At 34.4% G+C, this 22,009-nt stretch overlaps 1 protein-coding gene across 2 annotated transcripts in view; it reads left to right on the forward strand.

Annotated features, from left to right (window-relative positions):
* PEX7 (peroxisomal biogenesis factor 7) overlaps positions 1-22,009 on the forward strand; it is a 72,973-nt gene that overhangs the window by 35,224 nt on the left and 15,740 nt on the right. For both annotated transcript variants that reach the window (XM_063097519.1, XM_063097518.1), the window contains exon 9: positions 14,219-14,318. In XM_063097519.1, the coding sequence (XP_062953589.1) occupies positions 14,219-14,318 (100 nt within the window). The remainder of the gene's footprint in view (positions 1-14,218; positions 14,319-22,009) is intronic.

Here is a 22,009-nt window from a genome sequence, read left to right on the forward strand (position 1 = left end):
CAAATTATCTCAATTTCCAACCTAAGCCTGCAAATTTATCTAAATCTGTACCTCTCCATTCATCCTCTTGTTTGGAACCCTTAGATGTGAGTATTCTTGATATCTCATACTTCTGTTTCCTTCAGGACTTTGCTCTATGAAATTACCTCTTCTCCCTGTATTACCAGTCTCCAACTCTCTGTTGACTTTCTCCTCAGCCTGTAACTTCTTCCTTTATCCTGTATTTTCCTTTAACTTCTCTCTTACATTTCTCTTTCTTTCTTAGCCACATGTTTAGGATTCCTTTAAGCTTACATTCATCAGGGCCATTTTAAGGCCTCGTTAGTCCTAGGGTACTCTACTTTAGAGGTCTTATCCCATATCATTTGAACCTAGAAAATGGATCCTCATCACTAATTAAATAGAGTTAATTATGTTGAAAAAATTTTTGTGCTTTTGCTTTTGAAGTGATTTAGCAGTGAGTGACTCACTGAGGATTATGACTTATTGGCAATCATTATACTTACTAAGGAATTTGTGTGAAGTAAAAAATCTAACCTGGAAATTGTTTTGAGATGGAATGAAATGTTTCTGAATAGCAAATTTACCAATTAATAATGTTAATTTATGAATTTTAAATTTAATTAGTTTAAAAGATAGTTTAGATTTTCCAGCTCTCAGGCATTTTTGTAGACTCTTGAAAGCTTATAGACATAGGCAATTATGGCTATAGGTCTGTTTATTCCTAAACCCACAAGTGGCTTCTGCCTCTATTTTTTTTACTGAAATTGCTTTGGCAAAAGCCACTAGTGACCTCTGTAATACCAAATCCAGTCCATTTGTCAGCACTTGTCATGCTGAACTTTGCTGCTGTATTTTACACTGTTGATCAATCCTTCCTTCTGGAAACTTCTTATCCCAGGGTTTACATTTTCTTTTGTTTTTCTTAATCTCCTCTGGCCCTTCCTTCTCCTTCTCTCCACCTTAAACTTGATAGTCTACCTTTGGCTTAGTTCTCTTTTATATATCCATTCTAAATAGTAATTCCCTGCTCTGACCTCTCTTGAGAGCTTTAGGCCTGTGTATTCAGCTGTACCTGAACACAGGCATCTGAGTGTCTGAACAGTCATCTCACACTGAACTCTATTTCTTCCTTTCCTTCTCTCTGCTGCTCTTGCTTGTTTATTTACATTATTTGTCTTAGTTAATAGGAGCATTATCTGTAGTTAAACAAGCCTGAAACCTAGAATTCGCTTTTTACTTGAAAAATTGATAAACATTTTCACAGTATGAAGTGGAATAAAAAATTTAAACCATATTGCTTCATAGGCAGTATATAGAAGCAACACCATTTTTTTTTTCAGAAATAGAATTTTAATTTTAACATACAGATATGTTGTAGCTACTGTTTCATCTTCAAACTAAATGTAACTGGAGGCTAATAACAATGTATTCCAAAATAAGATTATCAAAGACTTTCTTATAAAAAGGAAAATAATAAAATCATTTGAAGAACTTTCATTTTTGAGTGTATGTATTATACGTATGTGTGTTTGTAACTCTCAACACATGTTGAGAATAAGACTTTAATCATACTAATGCCTTGTGTGAGTCTAGTCTCTCATTATTTGTCTGTGGTGACCACTGATTGGAAAGGTCAGAAAAGGTGAATTTTTGGTAGATTTTTACCCCACGTGGTATGAGTTAAATTTATCCTTTGAAGAATTTTAAATCTCATTGGATTGATGATATTTTTAGTGCCAGAAAAATCATTGTAACAAGTAGAAAAAGATTTAAGATGTAAGACCAGCAGTAACCTGTTTAATTTTTAGCACTGATAATTATACAGATATCACCTCTAGATTCTGGATGGCTAGTCTTTGTAATGCAAGCTCTTTAAGTATAAGTTCTCATTTAGTTGCCTATTGTTATATTTTGTTTAGTTTTTTTAACTTTTAAAACTCCATTCAAAAATAGTTCATGTAGTGGTATTACATCAAAACTGATGATACCGGCTGGCTGGTTAACTTAGTTGATTAGAGCACAGCCTTTTAACACTGAGGTCACAGGTTTGGATTCCCATACTGGCCAGCTGCCAGTAAAAAAAAAAAGAAAAATACTGATGATGTGATAGATATTTTAGTATTATAAAATGCAAGTTTCATATTTTTGTTTCATGTCAATATATATCGTATCTAATAGAAGAAGCTTCAAGTCCTTTACCTGTATAGTATTTATTATGTTTCACTGAATAACAAATGAAAATCTAAAAAGTAGTATACAACATTAACATTTTCAAGTATATGGTATGGTAAAAGGTTAAATAAAAACTTCAACTTTTATGAAAAATATCAGAACTCCCTTCAGCTGATGGGCAATATACTTTAAAAATACACGTCAATTCTTTCAAAACTTCACTCTCAAGATAATAGTAAATCTAAAATGTTTCATAGTAAATTATTTCCTTTCTTCTATGAGTGTTCTCATCATAGATTTTAACATATTATCTTTCTCCTGATAGACTATTAGGTTACTTCTTTTTCCTGCCAAGCCATGTTGCTGTGCCAACTGTGCGTAGCATGATTTGAATTCTGATGATTTGAATGCTTGTTTTTAGCTTCATACCAAATAGATCATTTATTTCATAAACAGTGAGAAATCAGCAAACCAGGTATGTGTGACAATCAAACAAAAGTAAAAACTGCTATAATTATGTTTTTTCATTAGGAAGAGCAACATTTTGTCTCTTCCACATTGTAGCAAATACTTCTCAGATATTTGAATATGTAACTTTCATAAGTTCATAAAGCTAATGTGATTAGTTTAGCTTCAAATAAAATAATGCTCTTCAGTTTCATGATACTTTTGTAAATATTCTAACCTTTAAAACATTTTTAATCAATAGTCTTTGACAATAATAAACCAAACCAAGCACTTATTGTTTTTAGACACATAGATTTTTTAGTGAGAAAAATATAAAGTGAATTTTAATTTCACTGTTATCAAACTGTATTCATCCACAATTTGCATGATGTGAGTTTCTCTCTGCCTATACCAGCAACTTTAATGTTTTCAACTCAACTGTTAAGCTACTTTTTGACTACAGAATTGTACAGCTGTACTCTGCTTTAAAATTCAGACATGTGTATAGGACGTCTGTTATCTGCCAGCCATTGTAATAGACAGTTTGGAATATCTTGCTGAAGACATGATAAAAATGAAGGCTTAGAGAGAAGTAGAAGCACACTTAAGAGAACCCTAAGCATGTCAGTTTTATTGGTGCAGTGGGAGATATGCAGTCACAAATATAGATATGGAGTAATGGAAGACACATATTCAATGGAGTTCTTATGGGTTGGCGCATTCCCATGTAACACAGTGGTTAGGATCACAGACTGGAGTCAGTGATGGAGTCAGACTTACTTCTACTAGCTACATAAACTTGAGCAAGTGATTTTATACTTTATGGCTCAGTGCCCTCATCTGTAAAATGGAGATAATAATAGTACCTACTGCAAAGGATAGTTGTGATGATTAGGTGAATTACTATACACAAATGCTGGCACATAGTAAGTCCTATATAAGCGTTTGCTACTTTTGCCATTATTAATGCCAGCATTGACAGAAGACCATCTCTTTGGGCTTGAGGCCCATTTCGGTTCTAGTCTTCAAGGGTGAGGTAATAATTTTTATTTAACAGCAGCAAAAGCAAGCAACCTCAACTAGGCCTTTTGTTGTCCTCTGCACCTTGAAGGTGGGAGAAGAGTAGAAAGTGGTGGCAGGGTGTTATCTAGAATCACCTCTTGCTCTTTGGAGACATTTAGGACAGTTCTGTGGGTGAGACGTCTATGTGTTGGGTTGAGCATGTGGACCTTTGAGCCAGTGAGACTTGAGGTGAAAAGCTGACTCTTCCATTTAGTAGCTGTGAAATATAGGAAATGATACCTACCTTGTGGGGTTGTTCAAAGGGTTAAATGAGGTAGTATGTGTCAATACTCTTGGCACATAATAAGTTTTCAAAAAAATAGCAGATGTTTTAAATGAAAATACTAATAGTAATAATAAGTTTCCTATTTTAAAATGTAAGTACCTAGGGAGAGTTAAGGTATTAATCATTCATGCCTTACCTAGCATTACACTGATAAGATAATTACATTGCTTAAAGCCACTGAAGAGCTTTGTGAATAGGAATTTTTATTGCACTGTGAAGGTGAAGTAGGGACAGTGAACCTTGTGAATATGGTGCAGCATGAACCAGTACAGTGGTTACACTCTGCAGAGCTGAATGTATGTGAGGCTTTTGATTCACATCTCTCATAAAGTCACTTAGCCTCCCTGAGCCTTTGTTTCCTCAGTCATAAAATGTATTGTTATAAGATTTAAATATCAGTATGTGCAAGGCTGTTTGCATAGTGACTGGCCCATATCCAGCACTCAATAAAGTTTAGTTTCCTTCTCTTTTTCATTCCCGTATATATTCTTCCTCTATATATTCTAACTTTGTACTTAATACCATATCACTATAAATACGTGTTCTTATATTTCTGATCCAAATTGCTAAAACCAGCAAAATCACAGACACTGAAATCATGATGTCTGCAATTTATTTTTAAATGTTCAGCAAAAATATTATTTTATAAGTGTATGTGTAGAGAGAGAAAGATAAAACAAATATGGCAACATTTTAACAACTGGTGAACTAGATGAATATATAGGTGTTCATTAGACTATTATCTGAAATTTTCTGTGGATTGGTAACTTTCAAAACGAAAACATTTGAGAAATAAATTGTATTTACTCATGCAAAATAAGACTAAAAATGCTTCTTACTAATGCTTTCTAATAAATGTGATTATTTAACGGTACTTGTTTAATTTTAGAATAAGATAAATAACTTTATTATATTGCACAAGTGAGAAAATGATCTTTAATTGGATTGTAGTAAAACTAGAATCTTAAAGCAGCAGATACAGAAATACCTTTTGTCTTTGTCACATTTACTCTCATGGGATTTGCATTCATATAGTAAGTGTCTTAACTTTGACATGGTTGATGGGCTTTTTTGATCCTTATGTTTGTTAGCACAGAGATTTCTACAGGCAGATACTTCTCTTTCTTCCCCTTCCCCATAAAAAAAGGTCAGCGAAAGTAAACAGATAGTATAGCTGAATATGTACTCTGTCTCACAAACCTTTCATTTCAACTTTACCTAGTCCCCCTTACCCACAATAAAGGTCAGTCAAAGTAAACATAAGAAATGTGGCTGAATGTGAGCTGCTGTGCAGCTTCAAATGATCATTTTACCTCATCTTTTAAGATAGTTGTTTTTAATTCCTCTACATTTGTTCATCAAACTACCAGAAATCATGTGGTTAATGATATAATACTAATTGTTACCATTTGCAGGGACTGGACTATGGTTGGATGCTTAGAATGACCAAAGATTTGTTTAATGTTCTGTGCCTTTCAGAGATCTTAGATATAAATGTTCTTTGTAACCCTGTCACGTTTTTTGCTTTATGGCAAAGGTTCACCATCACCACTGACATTAGGAAAACGTCTCAATGTAGTCATCCTTGGTTACCTTTTTAAGAATAGGAATACTGTATTTGCATTCCCATGTTTAATTCTTGTAAGCATATTTTTGTACTGAATATATTTTGTGTTAATAAAGCACATTGCCTGATTACAGGGTAGGAATTGTCTATTTCATTGTTTTGTTTCTAGCACCTGCATGTGGGTATGCTAAATAAATGTTTATAAATGTCAGTGAATTTAAATTATATGAAAATTTATAATACCCTTTGGTTACTCTGGCTACTCTGACTATTAAAGCTGGCAAACAATTGTATTTTAATATGGTTTTCTTTTTAATTATGTCTGAAGTGGTCATTAATGAAAATGAATTTAAGGTGGAAAGTCCTGTTGGCATGAGAAAATATTTTCCAAGGAGGAAACTTGATGTTCTATTGTTTTTATGTCAGTACTGACTAGATTGGGAATGTTAGTATTTAACAAATTTGGAACCATTGTATTGGTATCCTGATCATTAACTAAAGTTACAGATAAATATTTTTATTTTTTTTCTACAATCAATTGTAATATGCAATACTCTGATAAATCTCTTTGAGCATCATATACCTATAGGTTAGAATATTTGTATATATGAAGCAATAACTCCCAAGTTTGTTGATACATGACTTTTTTTATACATCCCAAAAGAGTTTTTCCATTTGACTTGTTTAAATTAGAAAATTCTTGTGTTGGGCCGACCCCGTGGCGCACTCGGGAGAGTGCGGCGCTGGGAGCGCAGCAGTGCTCCCGCCGCGGGTTCGGATCCTATATAAGGATGGCCGGTGTGCTCACTGGCTGAGCACGGTGCAGCCGGTCACAAAAAAGACAAAAAAAAAAAAAAAAAAAAAAAAAAAATTCTTATGTTAATTATTGTCATACTGGAAAGATCTTTTTATGAAGTGAAGCGTAATTTTGTAAGTTAAATGCCAGATGAAAAATGAAAATAACTTCCTATAAAATGAAACAACATACATTAATTTAAAAAGGAACTGGGAAAACTTTTGATCTTAAATATCATGATTTATAACTGCAGAACATTTTCAGAATTATTTAGTCCTAACATTTTCAAGAATCAAACCAAATCTGTGTCTAATTCATAACCTAATGAAAGCACATGAATAAATAGATAGATCTAAAAGGAGTGAGGAATGTTAAGCCTTAGCTTAATGTGGTATGCCACTGCTTTGAACTTTGAATCGTGCTGATTAGTTCCACCAGAAAATTTATGGATTTTGTCAGTTAATTTGCATTATAATTTTTAAAAATTCTGTTGTGCAGTTTCAATAAGGCAACTAGTGGATTTCGTTGCTTATATTTGTATTTTCTAATGTAGATACTGCTTTGCCTCTTTTTCAGTAGTAAGAAGTCAAAATAGAATATCAGAAAATGAAAAAAGTCAATAAATTCTATGAGGATATTATTTAGAAATATAGAGTAAAATATCAGAAGAAACAACCTGAAGAATTTAGAGTGATTGCCTCTAAGGTAAAGGATGGATGGGGGTACAGCAGAGAAGCTGCTGTTTTTTGTTAGAAGTCTTGTGGAAATAGTTGACCCTAATTTGTGCAATTATAGTTTTTAAGAAAAAGATAATTGAGTAGAAAATCTCAGTCTTTCCCTCTTAGGTATTTGCACACATAGTAAGCCTATTTATTTAGATCAACTGAGTACTACCAGTCACCTGGTAGTAGTTTACTCTGTTCCCTATGAACTCAGGGATAAATAGTTCACCCTTGAGATCTGTCCTGAGACCCAAATCTAGGATGTGGCAACACTAAATATTCTAAAATTGAATTCTTAGAAATTATACTTAAGGGAATGAACCATACAGAGAATAAAAAACAATAATTATTAATCTATTTTCATCTTAAGTAAAATTCAGCAGAGTTCCTTATCTTTCTCCAGTATATTGTTTAGGACATGTATGCATGCATGTGTGCCTGTGCACAAGTGTGTAATCAGAAACCATTCTTAGCTAGCTTAAATAGAAAAGGGGGAATGTTTCTCTGAGGATTTGGGGTCCTTCAGAGCTCAAGGGCATGAGTGTAGTAGGGCCTAAGGAAGGTTCTGGAACTGCTTTATTCTTAGTGCCTACTTCATCATTTCTCCTCTTTCTGCAGACATTGTTTTTTCTTTTTTACCCCTCAAGCTTTCATGTCCAGTCACTAGAAAAAAAAAACATCATTATTTGGTCTGTTCTGTCTCTGTTTTTCTCTCTCCATCTTTGTTGATGTTTGTACACATCCCCCCTCATACCCATCCAATAAAGGAAACCGTTGTAAATCATGCACACATCCCACAACCTGAACACCAAGTGGGCTTGTTCGTGAATGCTTAGCTGTAGAGAGGAGGATGTTAAGTATTTCATGGTTATGTAGCTAATAAATGACCAAAGCTCAGGCAGGCAGCTGCTTTAAGTTCTATGATTTTCAACATTTAGGTGTGGAGTGAAATTCTAATGCAAATTCAATCTGATTGCATTATCCATTTGTACTTCTGTGAAATGCTCTTTTGTTCTAGGTAGTGACGTTGTGATGCCAGTAACAGTCCAAATGTGCCGATACTATTCTTATCCTTGATATGTTGATACTATTTCATGAGTAGAGTTCTCCCAATTTTCTTTTTTAAATATATATTTGAAACTGTATTGCAAAAATTATTTAATGATTCTTTGATTTGTACCAATAAGTAGTAAACAAACCCTGTAAGAGTTTTTCTTTTTTTCCTTTATCTCCTCTTATTGAGATGTGGCATTCTTCAGAAAGTCATCCTGCATGCCTGTGGATTGCAGCCATAAATACTCTCAGAGCAAGCCTTCCATCAGCCTAATGGTTTTCTTTAATTTGTCAAAGTACTGTAGGCTTTATGGTATATGGTTCCTGGGTTTAATGTTTATTGTGATGAAGTGGAGTCTGACCCCTAAAATACTGTTATGATTAAAGTTTTAATTGAAATATTGTAATTAATTCATTTTGATAAGGAAGCTTACGACTGGAATTTTATCATATTTAACCTTGAAAGTTTGTAGATATGGTATAGTTTATGGATATTTGTGGCTGAGTGTTCTAAAAGTCATCTTTGAAAACTATTCAGTGAAAAAAAAAAACAAAAAAACTACTCAATAATTTTTCAAAATCAAATATTCTTCATTTCGTAGGCAGTTCCTTTTTTTCTGTTTTATACTTTATTTTTCTTATTACCAGTTCCAAAACCAAACCAAACAACTCTCCAATCCAATTACATAAACAAAGAATGTTAGTACTCAATAAATATCTTTGAGTGAATGAATGAAAGTTTAGCTCCTTACAAAATAGTTTTGCTAGCTAACAATTTCTATTTTTTAATCTCCTACAAAAGTGATACAAACAATAAAATAAGCCCGTGGTTCTATGTGTTCTCCTCAGGGGGGATGCACTGCAGAAGGATGGGAATCTGTGTGGTTAAATAAAGAGTTGATCAGTTGAGTGATACATAAGTTAGGAAGAGACAGCAAAGTAGAAGGAAGGGTGCAGAGAGTGCATATAAAAAATATTAGAAGAGAGAAAGGCAAATTCCTAAATTCCTTGCCATGGTGGTTCAGATTTAGTATGGCTTGTAATTTCCTTAGGGTATGGTTTCGAATGTAGTTGGCTGACTAACAGAGTCCTGGCATGGGCTTTGGCTTATGGAATTTTTCTATGTAGTTTGAGGAGTTTGGGGGAAACCAGACTTGGTCTAGGCTCATTTCAACTTTCAAGGTGTTAATCAGAACTGCTTGAAAAACTCCAGATCCTACCCACCTTTATTCCCAATTCCCTGGCACGACACAAAAAGTGGAGAAAAAGTGAATGGCAGCATCATGCCATGTCTGGAAAGTACTGGACACGATGTCAGAAGAGTCTGTGCTTTGGGGTTGCCATTTATTAGGTGTTTATCCATGGATTGGTTAATTTCTTGCCTATTCTCTTCATCTCTGGAAGTAGAATAATTTTACCCACTGTATATGTATTTGTTCATTCATTCATTCATGAAACATTCTTTGGGTATCCATGTATCAGACACTTTTATATATGCAAGAGCTACAGAGAAGAGTAGGACAGTGCCTATTAAAGCCAAATAGATGTATAAATAAATGCATGGAAGTATTGTAAGTGCTATGATAGAAGCCAGAAATATGGGAATCATTCTTGATGTCTTCTGTTTTGTTAATCACCAGGTCCTATTAATTCTTCTGCCTAAACATATTTCCATCAGTCAACCTTTCTTCATCATCACTGAACCTTAAGTCCGACCTGCTGTCATCTCTTTTTGGACCACTGATCTTCCCACACCAATTCTTGAACCCTCAAGTCCATTCTTTTCATAATGGCAAGAGACACCTTTAAAGACAAAGCTGACCATACTAAGTAAGATATTAACAATAGGTGAAACTGGTTGTTTGGGAATATGTGAACCCTCTGTACTATTCATAAGTTTTCTGTAAATTTAAAGCTTTTCTATAAGAAGTTTATTAAAAGTTTTTTTTAAGTAAGGCAAAAACTGACCATATATAGTTGCTGCTTAAAGCCCTTTAGTGTTTTTTTGTTTGTTTTTATCCCAGATTCTTCAAATGACCTGCAACATCTATGTGATTTGGCCCTGCTTACCGCCTGGAACAGTCTTCCCCTTTCCCTGCTCCAGCCTCATAGGCTCTCTCTGTCACACTCTGTCAGGCTTCTTGCTGACAAGGGGCAAGCTGATACTCTGCTCTCTACCTGGCTAACTCCTCAGTCTTCAGATTGCAATGCAATGTCACTTCCTGAGGATGTCATTCTTACATCATCCTGCATTGCCTTTTGGGGCAGTTGTCAATTATAATTACTTTTGTGTTCTGGTGATTTTTTAAAAAATGTCAGTCAATTCTATTGAACTATGAGCTACAGGAGGGCCGAGGCCAAGTCTCTTATGCTTATGGTGCTTAGCACAGTACCTGGCACGTAGTAGGACTCATAAATTGTTGAATGAATGAGTAATTAATTAAATGAGGAGAAAAGAAGTGTTCTGATTTTTTTTTTTTTTTTTTTTTTGCTCATTGTTCTAGAGACTGCTAGACCCAAGCAATGCAAACAGAACAGATTGTAATGGTGTAATTTGCTTAAAATTATAAGAACACAACTAGATTAATGTACATGTAAGTCCTTGAAAAATAGCCAAAACATTTTCCCTTTCTTGTAGTTAGGAAAGACTCACAAAGAATTAATCACTAACTCATAAGTTGAGAACAGGAAGGGAAAAGGAAAAGCTTTTAAAAATATTTTAAACCTTCTACTGAATTCATCTGTTGGCTAAATTTCAAAATTGTCAGTATATAGATTTCAAAATTACATTTTAATAAAGTAGGAAATAATTTCAGCTTAATTTTGGAAATAGTTTTGATGTTTTATTTAATACAATGATGCATGCTTGCTTTGTTAAGGAATTGTGGAGTCAAAGACAAAAAGTAACTCAACCAAGGCATTGTATTATGATCTCCAATTTAGATGAAAAATGTTCCTACAGTTCTGTAATATTTTTCATCATTGGAGGCCTTGTTTAGTTTATTTACTTCCCATGAGGGAGCTTAAATAGTCAGTGATTTCATCAGCAAAGAGACAAAAAGGCACCAAGTGGTAAATATGCTGGACCAAAACAAACATTTCACTTAAAAATAATGTCCCTTATTTGACCACCTAATCTTATATTGTATCCTGGCTTTAAGGAGTTTGTTTTACTTGTGTTATAGGTGCATGAAGGCTTTTGGATATATAGCACTTATGGGACTGACGAGTCCAGAAGAAGGTTGCAAGGACAGACCCTGTCCTTTCCCCTAATTGAGAGAAAATGTGAGAAAACGTAGAGAAATGCCCGCTTTCTTTCTGTCATCTCCTCCTTACAACTCACCCCTTCCTAGTAGAACTTGAAATGGAAATACATAGAAAAATTCTGGAACTGTACCTGTCAAACTGTTAACAATGGTTGCCATTAGTGAGTGCGAGTGAAGAAAGAAATACATATATTTCTTTTGTTACTAGAAAGCCATTAGTAATTTAAAAATAAATTTTAGTATATCAACATACTGCTTAGCTTTCGGCTCCGAATCCCCTTGAGGTTAAAAATTTGAAGATTAAGTTCTCTCTGTTTAGCAAGTCCTCTCAAGGCAAATGCTGCCTTCATTGTTCCATTTACTACTCTGGGTTCCAGTCTTCACTTAGTTTTTACTTGAGTGCTCCTCACTAATGCTTTTATGAAGTTTTTGTGGTTGTTTGGTTGTTTGTATGCTTTGCCTAGGATTTTTGGTTGTTTAAAAAATATTGGTCTAGCTACCTAGTCAGCCATTCTGTTAGAAGTGAAACTCTCATAATTTTTTCACCATAATATACACTGCATATTACATAATCTCTATTAGAGCTGTGAAATGGTATAATGGCCAGTAGTGCTTTTATGCCATTCACTGGACTAACCCTCTCTCCAGCAAAGAGTATTCGTAGAGTTTTAGCATGCACTTTGTTTGATGAATTTTTTGTAAAATTTAGATAAATACTGATAGTTTTTCCCAGGTTTAAATTATGATGGCTGTGACACTATGGTATAGAACTCTATGAGGCCTTGACTGCCCATAAGTTCAAATGCACTTTTGGTGTAAATATCAGCCCTTCCAAACGTGTGATTCGCTTGTCACACTTTCAGGCTGAAAAACAACGGCAATAACGACAGAAACTGTAGTCCAGGAACTTGTCAGGAGGGTGTAAATGAATTGTTGCTATTTATTATCCTTAAATAGTTCTGTTCTGCTGAAAGAAACCAATTTTTATGGTTTATGTAAAGAATATTTAGCCTATCCATTCATTGAAATAAAATTGACCTTCCCATAGAATGTTTCACTAAACTGCCTTTGGGGTGATGCCATTGACTCATAGTAGCAGCTGATGAAACATCTCTGTGGGAGTTATTGAGGATGTTTTTCATTACACAAGCTGAAGGTTTCTTGTGTATGAGCTGCCAAGGGAGAATTTCCTTCTGACCTGTCCAGGAGCAATTTGGTTGTAGATAGCATGAGTTGGGGGCGTGATTGTCTTACTTTTTCCTTTGGCTGCTAGAAAGCTTAAGATCTGGAGGTCCTCCCCTGTTAAGCTCATTCACCTTTATGGCATGTACTTTTATTTACCAATCTCATTGCAGGTTCCAATGTACTTCCCTAATCTTAATTTTTCTTTTACTAATTTTTTGCCATATTAAATGCATATTTTAAAAACCATTTTGAATATTTTTTGGAACATAGTAGGTATATGCAAAATCATTAGATTATTGTTTCAAACAATGCAAATCAGTGAATAACCATGTTTTAGAAACGAAATTACACAATTATATGTTTACTTTTGCTTATTTAAAAATTAGATTTTGGTACAATTCACTGAAAATTAGATTTTGGTACAATTCACTGTCTCTAGACCCAAAGGACCATATATATATGCAAAAACAGTGGAGGCCACTATTAGGATTTCTGAGAAGACTGATAGCTTGCTCCCTCATTTGTATGAACAGGCAAATTTTCAAAAGTAAAATCACTCTCCCTAAATATTCTGTAGATTTCAGTAATCTGATAAATGAACTATTTATTCGTTTTCTGTCTGGTACCCACACAGTGGATTATCCATAGCAACAATCCTTTTCAAAACTTAATAGGGCCAACTCTGTGTTTATTAGGGAAATAATACCACCAGGTTAAACAAACTATGACTGTTGGTTCTGTGTATTTACCCTCTTTCAAAGAGATCTGCTAAGCCTTCAGTGTTCCATGGTGTAGATCATTAGAGAAGCTGAATTAGGGTATGACTCTATGGTTCTGAATGTGCCATTTTTATAATATGTTTAGAGTCAAATAAAAAAAGATGATAAGCAAATAATGCTTTAGAAATAAAGTACTATTTTGTGTATTGAAAATAGGGCCAAATTCTTCTCGGCACAGTAGAAATCAGAGCTGTATTATGGAAAATATTACCACTCCCAGTCTATAGAGGTTTAAGTAGAATACATAATATTGGCTCAGGAAAACACATTTCTGTTTTTCTTGACTCTAGAAATTACATTGATGCGGAATCTATAAGAAAGTCTGTGCCTTTCAGAATTACAGATATTTTCATAAAAAAACAATTTTTTTCCCCAAAGAATTTGAATTGCTGTTGAAATGGAAATTAAGCCTAAGATCTTTTCATCTCAGCTGTTGAGAAATGAAGTAGTGTTTAAAAATCACAAAATGTTAGAGTTCATCAAATCCAATATCCTTATTTTACAGCCATGAATGCTTTTAGAAATTGGTACAAAAAGATAGAGTCTCTCATCTCAAATGTTCTTGTGCAATATGAAAACAATTTTTTAAAACTAAAACTTGTTAAATGTTCCATCCTACAAGGTGTACTAATGGAAATACAGTAATCTTTTACAAGAGTAGATTGATTAAAAATTCTGTTTTGTTTTTTGATATAATGGGATGGAATACTTTTGTTTTTACTTGTTAGATTTTTGTGTAAGTCAGTAGTGGGGCTTTGCATTTATGAATTGGTTAGGCCTGTTTTGATAAAATCTTTGCTATGTCAAATATCTATTTTCTCAATATGAGTTTTTTGGTAATTTTAGCACTTAAATTATTTCCTTTTGCTTATCTTCACAGATTCTGGAACTTTTCAAAGCCTGACCCTCTTCTTGAAACCGTGGAGCATCATACTGAGTTTACTTGTGGTTTAGATTTAAGTCTTCAGAGTCCTACTCAGGTAATGGGTGCTATCTCATGATTTTTTTTATTCTTCCCATACTGTTCAAAGCTAACTCTACATGTGGCATGTGTTGCTTTTATTAATAAAATCATTGCCTTTAGGGCAGAGCTAAGTACATTTACTTAATTAACCTGATCTCCTTTGCTATATAAATTTGAGCATTGAAATACAGATGACCCTTGAACAACATGGATTTGAACTTCATGAGTCCATTTACATGTGGATTTTCTTCAATAAATACTGTATAGTACTGAATGTATTTTCTTTTCCTTATGATTTTCTTAATAAATTTTCTCTAGTTTACTTTATTGTAAGAATACAATGTATAATACATATAATATACAAAGTCTGTGTTAATTAACCATATATGTTATTGGTAAGGATTCCTGTCAACAACAGGCTATCAGTATTTATGTTTTTTGAGAGTCAAGAGTTATAAGGGGATTTTCGACTGTGTGGAGGGGAGGGGGATATGGTGCCCCTGACCCCTGCGTTGTTCAAGGATCAACTGTACTAGGGAATAAGAGGTATTCAGAACGTGGCATACCTCTCTCCTGTTGAAAGATTGACTTCTCCGAGAGGAAAAGGAAATTTCCCTGGAGATATGCCTCTCATGTTGGAGGATTGTCCCCGGAGCTTGGTGGTTGTCAGGATCATGTGGTCCTAGGCTCAGCTGTCCTCCTAAGCAGCTGAGACCATGGGCAGGTCATTTCCCTCTCAGGACTGTCGCCCTTGTCTCCACACCCCATGCCAAACAGGAGGCTTCAGATGGAGAACAAAGTAGAAGAGAATGTGTATTGTTTTAATTAATAAATGTTATATTTTTCCTCTTTTGTTCTCTTGAGGACTTGAGAGTAAATATTTTGGACTTTAAATATTCTTTAGGGGTTTTTAAAAAACTGTTTGGTTCAGAAATTGTAAAATCAGGTCAGAAACACTACAATATGTTGTAAGGCACTTTATAGCAGACTGTGAAAAAAATATATCAATGAAACTCAAAGTAATATTTGGAAATTCTAGAGTATGACAAAGGAAGTATGCTTTTATGATAAATTTTAGAAGTTTGTTTTTCGGTTTTGTATTTTACAAAAATTTTTTTTATTGAAATGTAATTGATTATACATATTTCTGGGGTACAGAGTTGAATATCAATACCTGGGTACAATGTGTGATGATCAAATCAGGATAATTAGCATATTCATCATTACAAAATGTAATCATTTCTTTGTGTGGAGGACATTCCATCTCTAATTTTAGAAGTTAAACAAAAAGAAAATCCCATTTCACATTTCTGTGTTCTTAAGTTTAGATAAATACACAGGCATCTTTTTATTTTTGGTATTTGAGATGTAAATCTGAGTTTAAAATATTCTCGGGTAGACCTTAGAATATTCTCATTAATGTGAGAATAATTGTTTAAATATGATTTAACATGTAAGAAGAGAAGAAACTGAAACAGTGATGAGTAAAATGGCAGTAAATATAATGTGCTTCAAACGAACTACTTTTATTATAGGTGATTTTTAATAAAATAATTGTACCTGTTTTCTACCTTTGTTTTAAAAAAAGTTGTAATGGGGCGGAGCCTGTGGCGCACTCGGGAGCGCGGTGACGCTCCCGCCGCGGGTTTGGATCCTATATAGTAATGGCCGGTGCACTCACTGGCTGAGTGCCGGTCACGAAAAAGACAAAAAAAAAAAAAAAAAAAAAAAAAAAGTTGTAATGTACATATTCAAACATGACAAAACCAAAGAAAGGATCCCAAGTAAATACTCATTGAATATTCATTCTTATGTATTTTTGTCACCTATACTCTGTGGGACCCAGACTGGGGACTGCAGCAGCACCTGCGGCTTCTCCATTTCCTCTGTTACGGCGGTTCCTCACTTAGGTGTGAAGAATTCCATGTTTTCTAAATTCTCCATGCATAGACCCACCTTATTAAGAGGAGCTTTATGATTAGAGGTTCCATTAATTAGATGACACATAACCTTAAACAATAAGATACTTTATTACCGGGTCATATATTTTGTTGGTAGCCTGGTGACTGCTAGTATCTCTTCCAGGTGAATAACCAAATTCCATTTGTACTAAGGAAGTGGTTGCTGTTGCAAGCAAATAGGACTGGAGAAACAGGGGTCCTTGAGCTGGAAACAGGTTCAACAGCATAATGCACAGTTCAACTGTGCTAGAAATCTCTGAGTTAATTCATAGTGGGACAGAATTTTGGGACTGAGGAGATCTTAGAAATGAGTCTTCCTCTCATTATTTGTTCTTTCAACAAATATTTTCATTTGCCAGACCTTGTACGAGGTACTGGGGATTCAGTGGGGAACAGAAACAAACTTGGCCCTGCTTTCATAAAGCATTTAGTCCAGTGTTAGGTGAAATCATCTCACAAATGAATGTAAATGGACAGCTGTGACAAGTTCTGTGAAGAAGTGCATTGTGCCTCAAGACTTCATAATCAGGACCGGTATTTGACCTGTTTAAGAGTTCTGTAAGGAAGTGAGGTTCATCTGAGTCTGATGAATGAATAGGTGTTAACAATATGAAGAGACAGAGGGAAGATCATAAACAAGCAAAGGTAACGGTATGCCACAGACCCTGTGAGGGGAGGAACATGGCTAGTATTTGAGAAAGAAAGGATTTATTTCTTCCTTTATTGCTTAATGGGTACAGAGTTCATGTTTAGGATGTTGAAAGGTTTTAGAAATAGATAGAGGTGATGGTTACACAACATTGTGACTATAATTCCATGGAATTGTATGCTTAAAAAGGCAAATCTTATATATTATACCACAATAAAAAATTAAAAACAAACAAAGAATCTATATCTTATTTATGGTATATTATTCAACATTAGAATTTTAAATATATCTTCATTAACTTGTCATGGTTTTAAAAATTGAGTGTTGAGATTATTAACTAAATTTTGTTTCCCCCTGTATTAGTGTAGTCAGGCTGCCATAACAAAATCCTACAGACTGGATGACTCACACAACAGAAATTTATTTTCTCACAGTTCTGGAGGCCAGAAGTTCCCGATCAAGGTCTGACAGGGTTGCTTCTGGTGAGGGCTCTCTTCCCGGCTTGTAGATGGCCATCTTCTCACTGCATGTTCACATAGTAGAAGGAGAAAAAGACGGAGAGAGAGAAAGAGAGAGAGAGAGAGAAGCTCTCTGTGCATCTTCTTATAATTCTGTCAGATCTGGACCCACCCTTACAACTTTGTTTAACCTTAACTACCTCATTATAGGCCTCATCACCAAATGCAATCACATTGGGGGTTAGGACTTCAACATATGAATTTTAAGGGGACACAATTTAGTTCATAGCACTCCCTATTCTTTAGGGTTAGTTTTTCTTTATATAATTTTTGCTGTGTACCGTGGGTCATATACAGCATTGAAGAATTTTTATTTAATGCATCTTTTATTATTTAATGTATTTTTAATCTTTTAAAAGTATTATTACATAGTGACTGTTTCTCTTAATCCTCCTTTGACATCTGCTGATTCACTCTTTCATTCTGTCATATTTATGGAGTATCTACTACAGCTAGGTGGGACAGGTAATTACAGTGTAGTATAGTAAACGCTAAAACAGAGGGAAGTAAAGGATGCTTTGGGAAAATATTCATTTAATAAATATTTGTCAAGTGCCTACTAAGTGCCAGGCATTGTTCTAGGAACTAGGGAAAATGCAGTGAACAAAACAGACTAGATTCCTTCTCTCGTGGAGCTTACATACTGTGGGAGAAATCTAACAAACAAGTAAACAAATAAGATGATTTTATGTAGTAGTAAATGCTATTTAGAATTGGGGCAATTTGATAGAGAATGATGGGGAGGAGGTACTTTTGCTTGAATGGTCTGTCAAGGACTCTCTGAGAAAGTGAAATTCAAGCTGAAATCTGACTAATGAAATGGAGCTAGCCATCCAAAAATGTAAGGGAAGAATGTTTTTCACAGAGGTAACAGCACATGTCAAATCCTTGAGATGGTAATGGGTTTGGTATAATTAAGTGGCAGAAAGAAAGCCACTGTGGCTGGAACCTAGAGAATGAGGGGGATAGTGACAGGAACTAGGTAGGGATCAAATTGTGTAGGACCTTGTAGACCGTACTGTTTGATTTTTACTGTAATTGCGTCATAAAGCCCTTGGAAGTTTAAAAGTAGAAAAATGATAGAATCTGACTTGTGTCTTTGAAAGATCATTCTGGCAACTGTGGGAGAATAGACTATAAGCAACAGTGGATGCAAGGAGGCCAGTTTGAAGTCTCTTGAAGTAATCTAGACAAAGGATCATGGTGACTTTAAAGTAGAGTCCTAGAGATAGAGAGATGGAGATTCAGAATATATTAGGTTGAACCATATGAAATTGCTGGAACTTGCATATGGTTCACCTTAACATTTTGAAGATAGTAACAGTTGAATTTACTAATGTATTGGAAATGGACTATGAAAGAAACAAAAGAATCAAATTTTACTCCTAGGATTTGGACCTAGGAAACAGAGTGAGCAATGGTTTAATTTACTGAGGTAGGGGAAGAGGAGTAGGTTTGGGACAGGAACAATCAAGAGTTCTGTTTGAGGCATTCAAATGGAAATGTCTGGTAGGCTTGTCTACCTCAGGGGACAGTTTATATGCAGAAGTGAAATGTGTGTCAGTAATAGAACAAAGGTAGTAAAGGAGAAATTGGAAGTATACTGTTGTAATGTTCTTACTACTGCAGTTATTTACCTTAACATTATAAGGTCATGTATGAAAAGCCCACAGCCAACATCACACTCAAAGGTAAAAGACTTTTCTCTAACATCAGGAGCAGGACAAGGATGCTCGCTTTCACCACTTCAATTCAACATAGTTTTGGAAGTCTTAGCCAGAGCCATTAGGCAAGAAAAAGAAATAAAAGGCATCCAAATTGGAAAGGAAGAAGTAAAATTATCTCTGTTCACAGATTAGATGATCTTATATGTAGAAAACCTTTAAAATGTAAAGCCAGCCGTATCAACAATTATATTAAATGTGAGTAGTCTAAACATCCCAATTAAAAGACAGAAAAAAAGTGATAAGATGTGTGAGAGACTTTGAGAAACTCTCTAGGTTGACAGTTTGTGACTTACTGGATTTTTGATTTGAAGAAGAGGTTTTCTAACTCCAAGTTCTAGGATCTGGTTACTTATTGTATAATATTTTCAGTGATGGGCTTGCAATATTATTCTCTCTATAAATTTATCTTAGTTTATCTTTTTTATCTCATTTTATTTATATTTTGTGTTAGATTTTAAACTTTCTGTCATTTTAAACTAATATGATCTTAACCAATATTTTGTGTTTTTTTACATATCTAATATCATTTGAACACAGACATGTGAATTGTTTATATTATTAACTTATGTTTTTACCAAGTAATATTGAACTCCTTTCTAAAGGAGATAAGAATGCAGTTCTTGATGTATCTCCATATTTTTCTCTCATTTATTGTATTAGTTATCTGGTACTGTATAATGAACTACCCCATGACTTAATGGCTTAGAACAGCAGCTGTTTTATTTGCTTATAATTTTGTGAGTCAGCAATTCGGGCTGGGCTCATCTGGGCATTTCTTCTGTTGATCTTGCCTGTGGCTAGTCTTGTGGTTCTAGTCATCTGGTGGCTTAGCTAGGGCTGGGTGGTCTTACATGGCCTCATCCACATGTTTGTTGGGTAGTGCTGCCTGTCTTCTGGGCCGTGTGTCTCCAGGTGAGCCCAGGCTCCTCCACTTAACAGTTGTATGTTTCCAAGAGGGTAAATAAGAGCAAAAGTTTTAGGCCATCTTGAAGACTAGACTTGAAGGTCACACAACATTCCTTCTGTTGCAAATCAAGTTGAGGCCAGCACAGATTCAGTGAATGGAAAACAGACCCCACCTCTCAATGGGAGGAGCTGCGAAGAATTTGTAGTCATTTAAAATCTACCACACTGACCTTTGTTGGTATAGTTAGTTGTTTAAGTTACTTTGACATATTATATTTATCCTTTATCCTCACAATATTTGATCAAGTTTTACTGATTGCAAGTTAATTTAATTTTACCCTATGTTCATATTTTATTCTCTTAGAAAGTATCTTCCTCTCACCTCTTAGTATCTTTCCATTTGCTTTTAAAAACCTGTTTTCTTCCTGTGGTCTTAGCCACTATAGGACCTTGCTGACGTTACTTTAGGGCTCTGTGTCTTAATAAAAGAGATTTATCTGAGTTCTTGTATTTATAATTCTTTTTCTTTTTAGCTTCTCTCTTCTTAGAGATCTGAAAAATGAGGTCTAAAGGTGTTCTTGTATTATACCACCTTTCTTCTTGACAGAATGTAAGATCTTGTCTTTAAAGGTTGGAAACTTGACAATAAATGTCTAGGGTCATTCTCTAAGGATAATTGCTGAGAAATACTCTCCGCCCTTTCTTGTTAACCAGGCTGAAGTTACCTTTTGCTCGAAAAAATTTTTCTTTGATTTTTTTCCCCCCTCTGGTCATGATTTGTACAGTCCTAGCATTTTCTCTTTTCTGTCTTATCCTTATTATTTCTAAATTGGATCCATTTTTCTGTTTTTAGGTATGTGATTCTAGAACTGTTATACACCCATTTGTATAATTGGATTTTCTATATTAATTTATCTTTAGAATTCCCAACTTTGTGCTCTGCAGTATTAATTCTACTCTTTTGACTTCTCAATAATATTTAGTTTAGTGTTTATAAACTGGATACAGGTTTACATATCTTTATACATTCCTTTTGGGGCATAGTTATTTCCCTCTTTAATCTCTTTTAAAGTAGACATTATCAGTTCATTACAAGATATCACCTCTATATGTTTAATAAAGTTGAATTTTTTTCTCATAATGAAATTTGGGAAATTACATTTAGAAGAAAGAAAAAAGATTACCTGCAGTCCCACACTTCCAGAAAGAATCTCTGTTACACCATATTCATTTGTTTTTTTTCAGTTCTTTTAAAAAAACTTTTTAATTGAAGTGTAATATCTGTATTGAAAAATGCACATAATTTAGGTGTACAGCTTAATAAGTTATCAAGAAATGACCACACCTGTATAACTACCATCCAAGTTAAGATATAGAACATTGTCAGCATTCAAGAAGCTACGTCCCAAATCTTACCCACTCCCTGCTTCCTACGTAGTAAAAAGTCTACTCTTGCAGTCTTTTTCTTCATTTTTCATAGTTGTGGTTACACAACATAAATGAATTTACCTTTTGGGACTCCCAAAATGCTCGGTAAACATAATCTTTAATTAATGAATATCTTAGTCTATCCATACTTGGGACATATAGCTCCTAGCATAAAGACTTTTCCTTAAAATAGAATAAAAGAAATTTTGTATATTTTTGTTTTATTTCAGTGGAAGTTGCTTCGATTTGGTTCTGATTTGAAATAGTTCTTTAGATGTGTTTTTAAAAGTATCTTTTGCTTTATTGATTTTTTACTATAAAAAAATTACATATCATTTACAAATTCTCATGTTTTGGTTCACATCTCTATTTCTACAATTGTCAATATTAAATTTAAAGGTTGACAGTGGATAAAAATATTTTGGAAAAAAAAAAAAAACTACATTGGGCGGGCCCCATGGCTCACTCGGGAGAGTGCGGCACTGGTAGCACCAAGGCCATGGGTTTGGATCCTATGT

This window comes from Cynocephalus volans, chromosome 5 (assembly GCF_027409185.1).
Source record: "Cynocephalus volans isolate mCynVol1 chromosome 5, mCynVol1.pri, whole genome shotgun sequence".
NCBI lineage: Eukaryota > Metazoa > Chordata > Mammalia > Dermoptera > Cynocephalidae > Cynocephalus > Cynocephalus volans.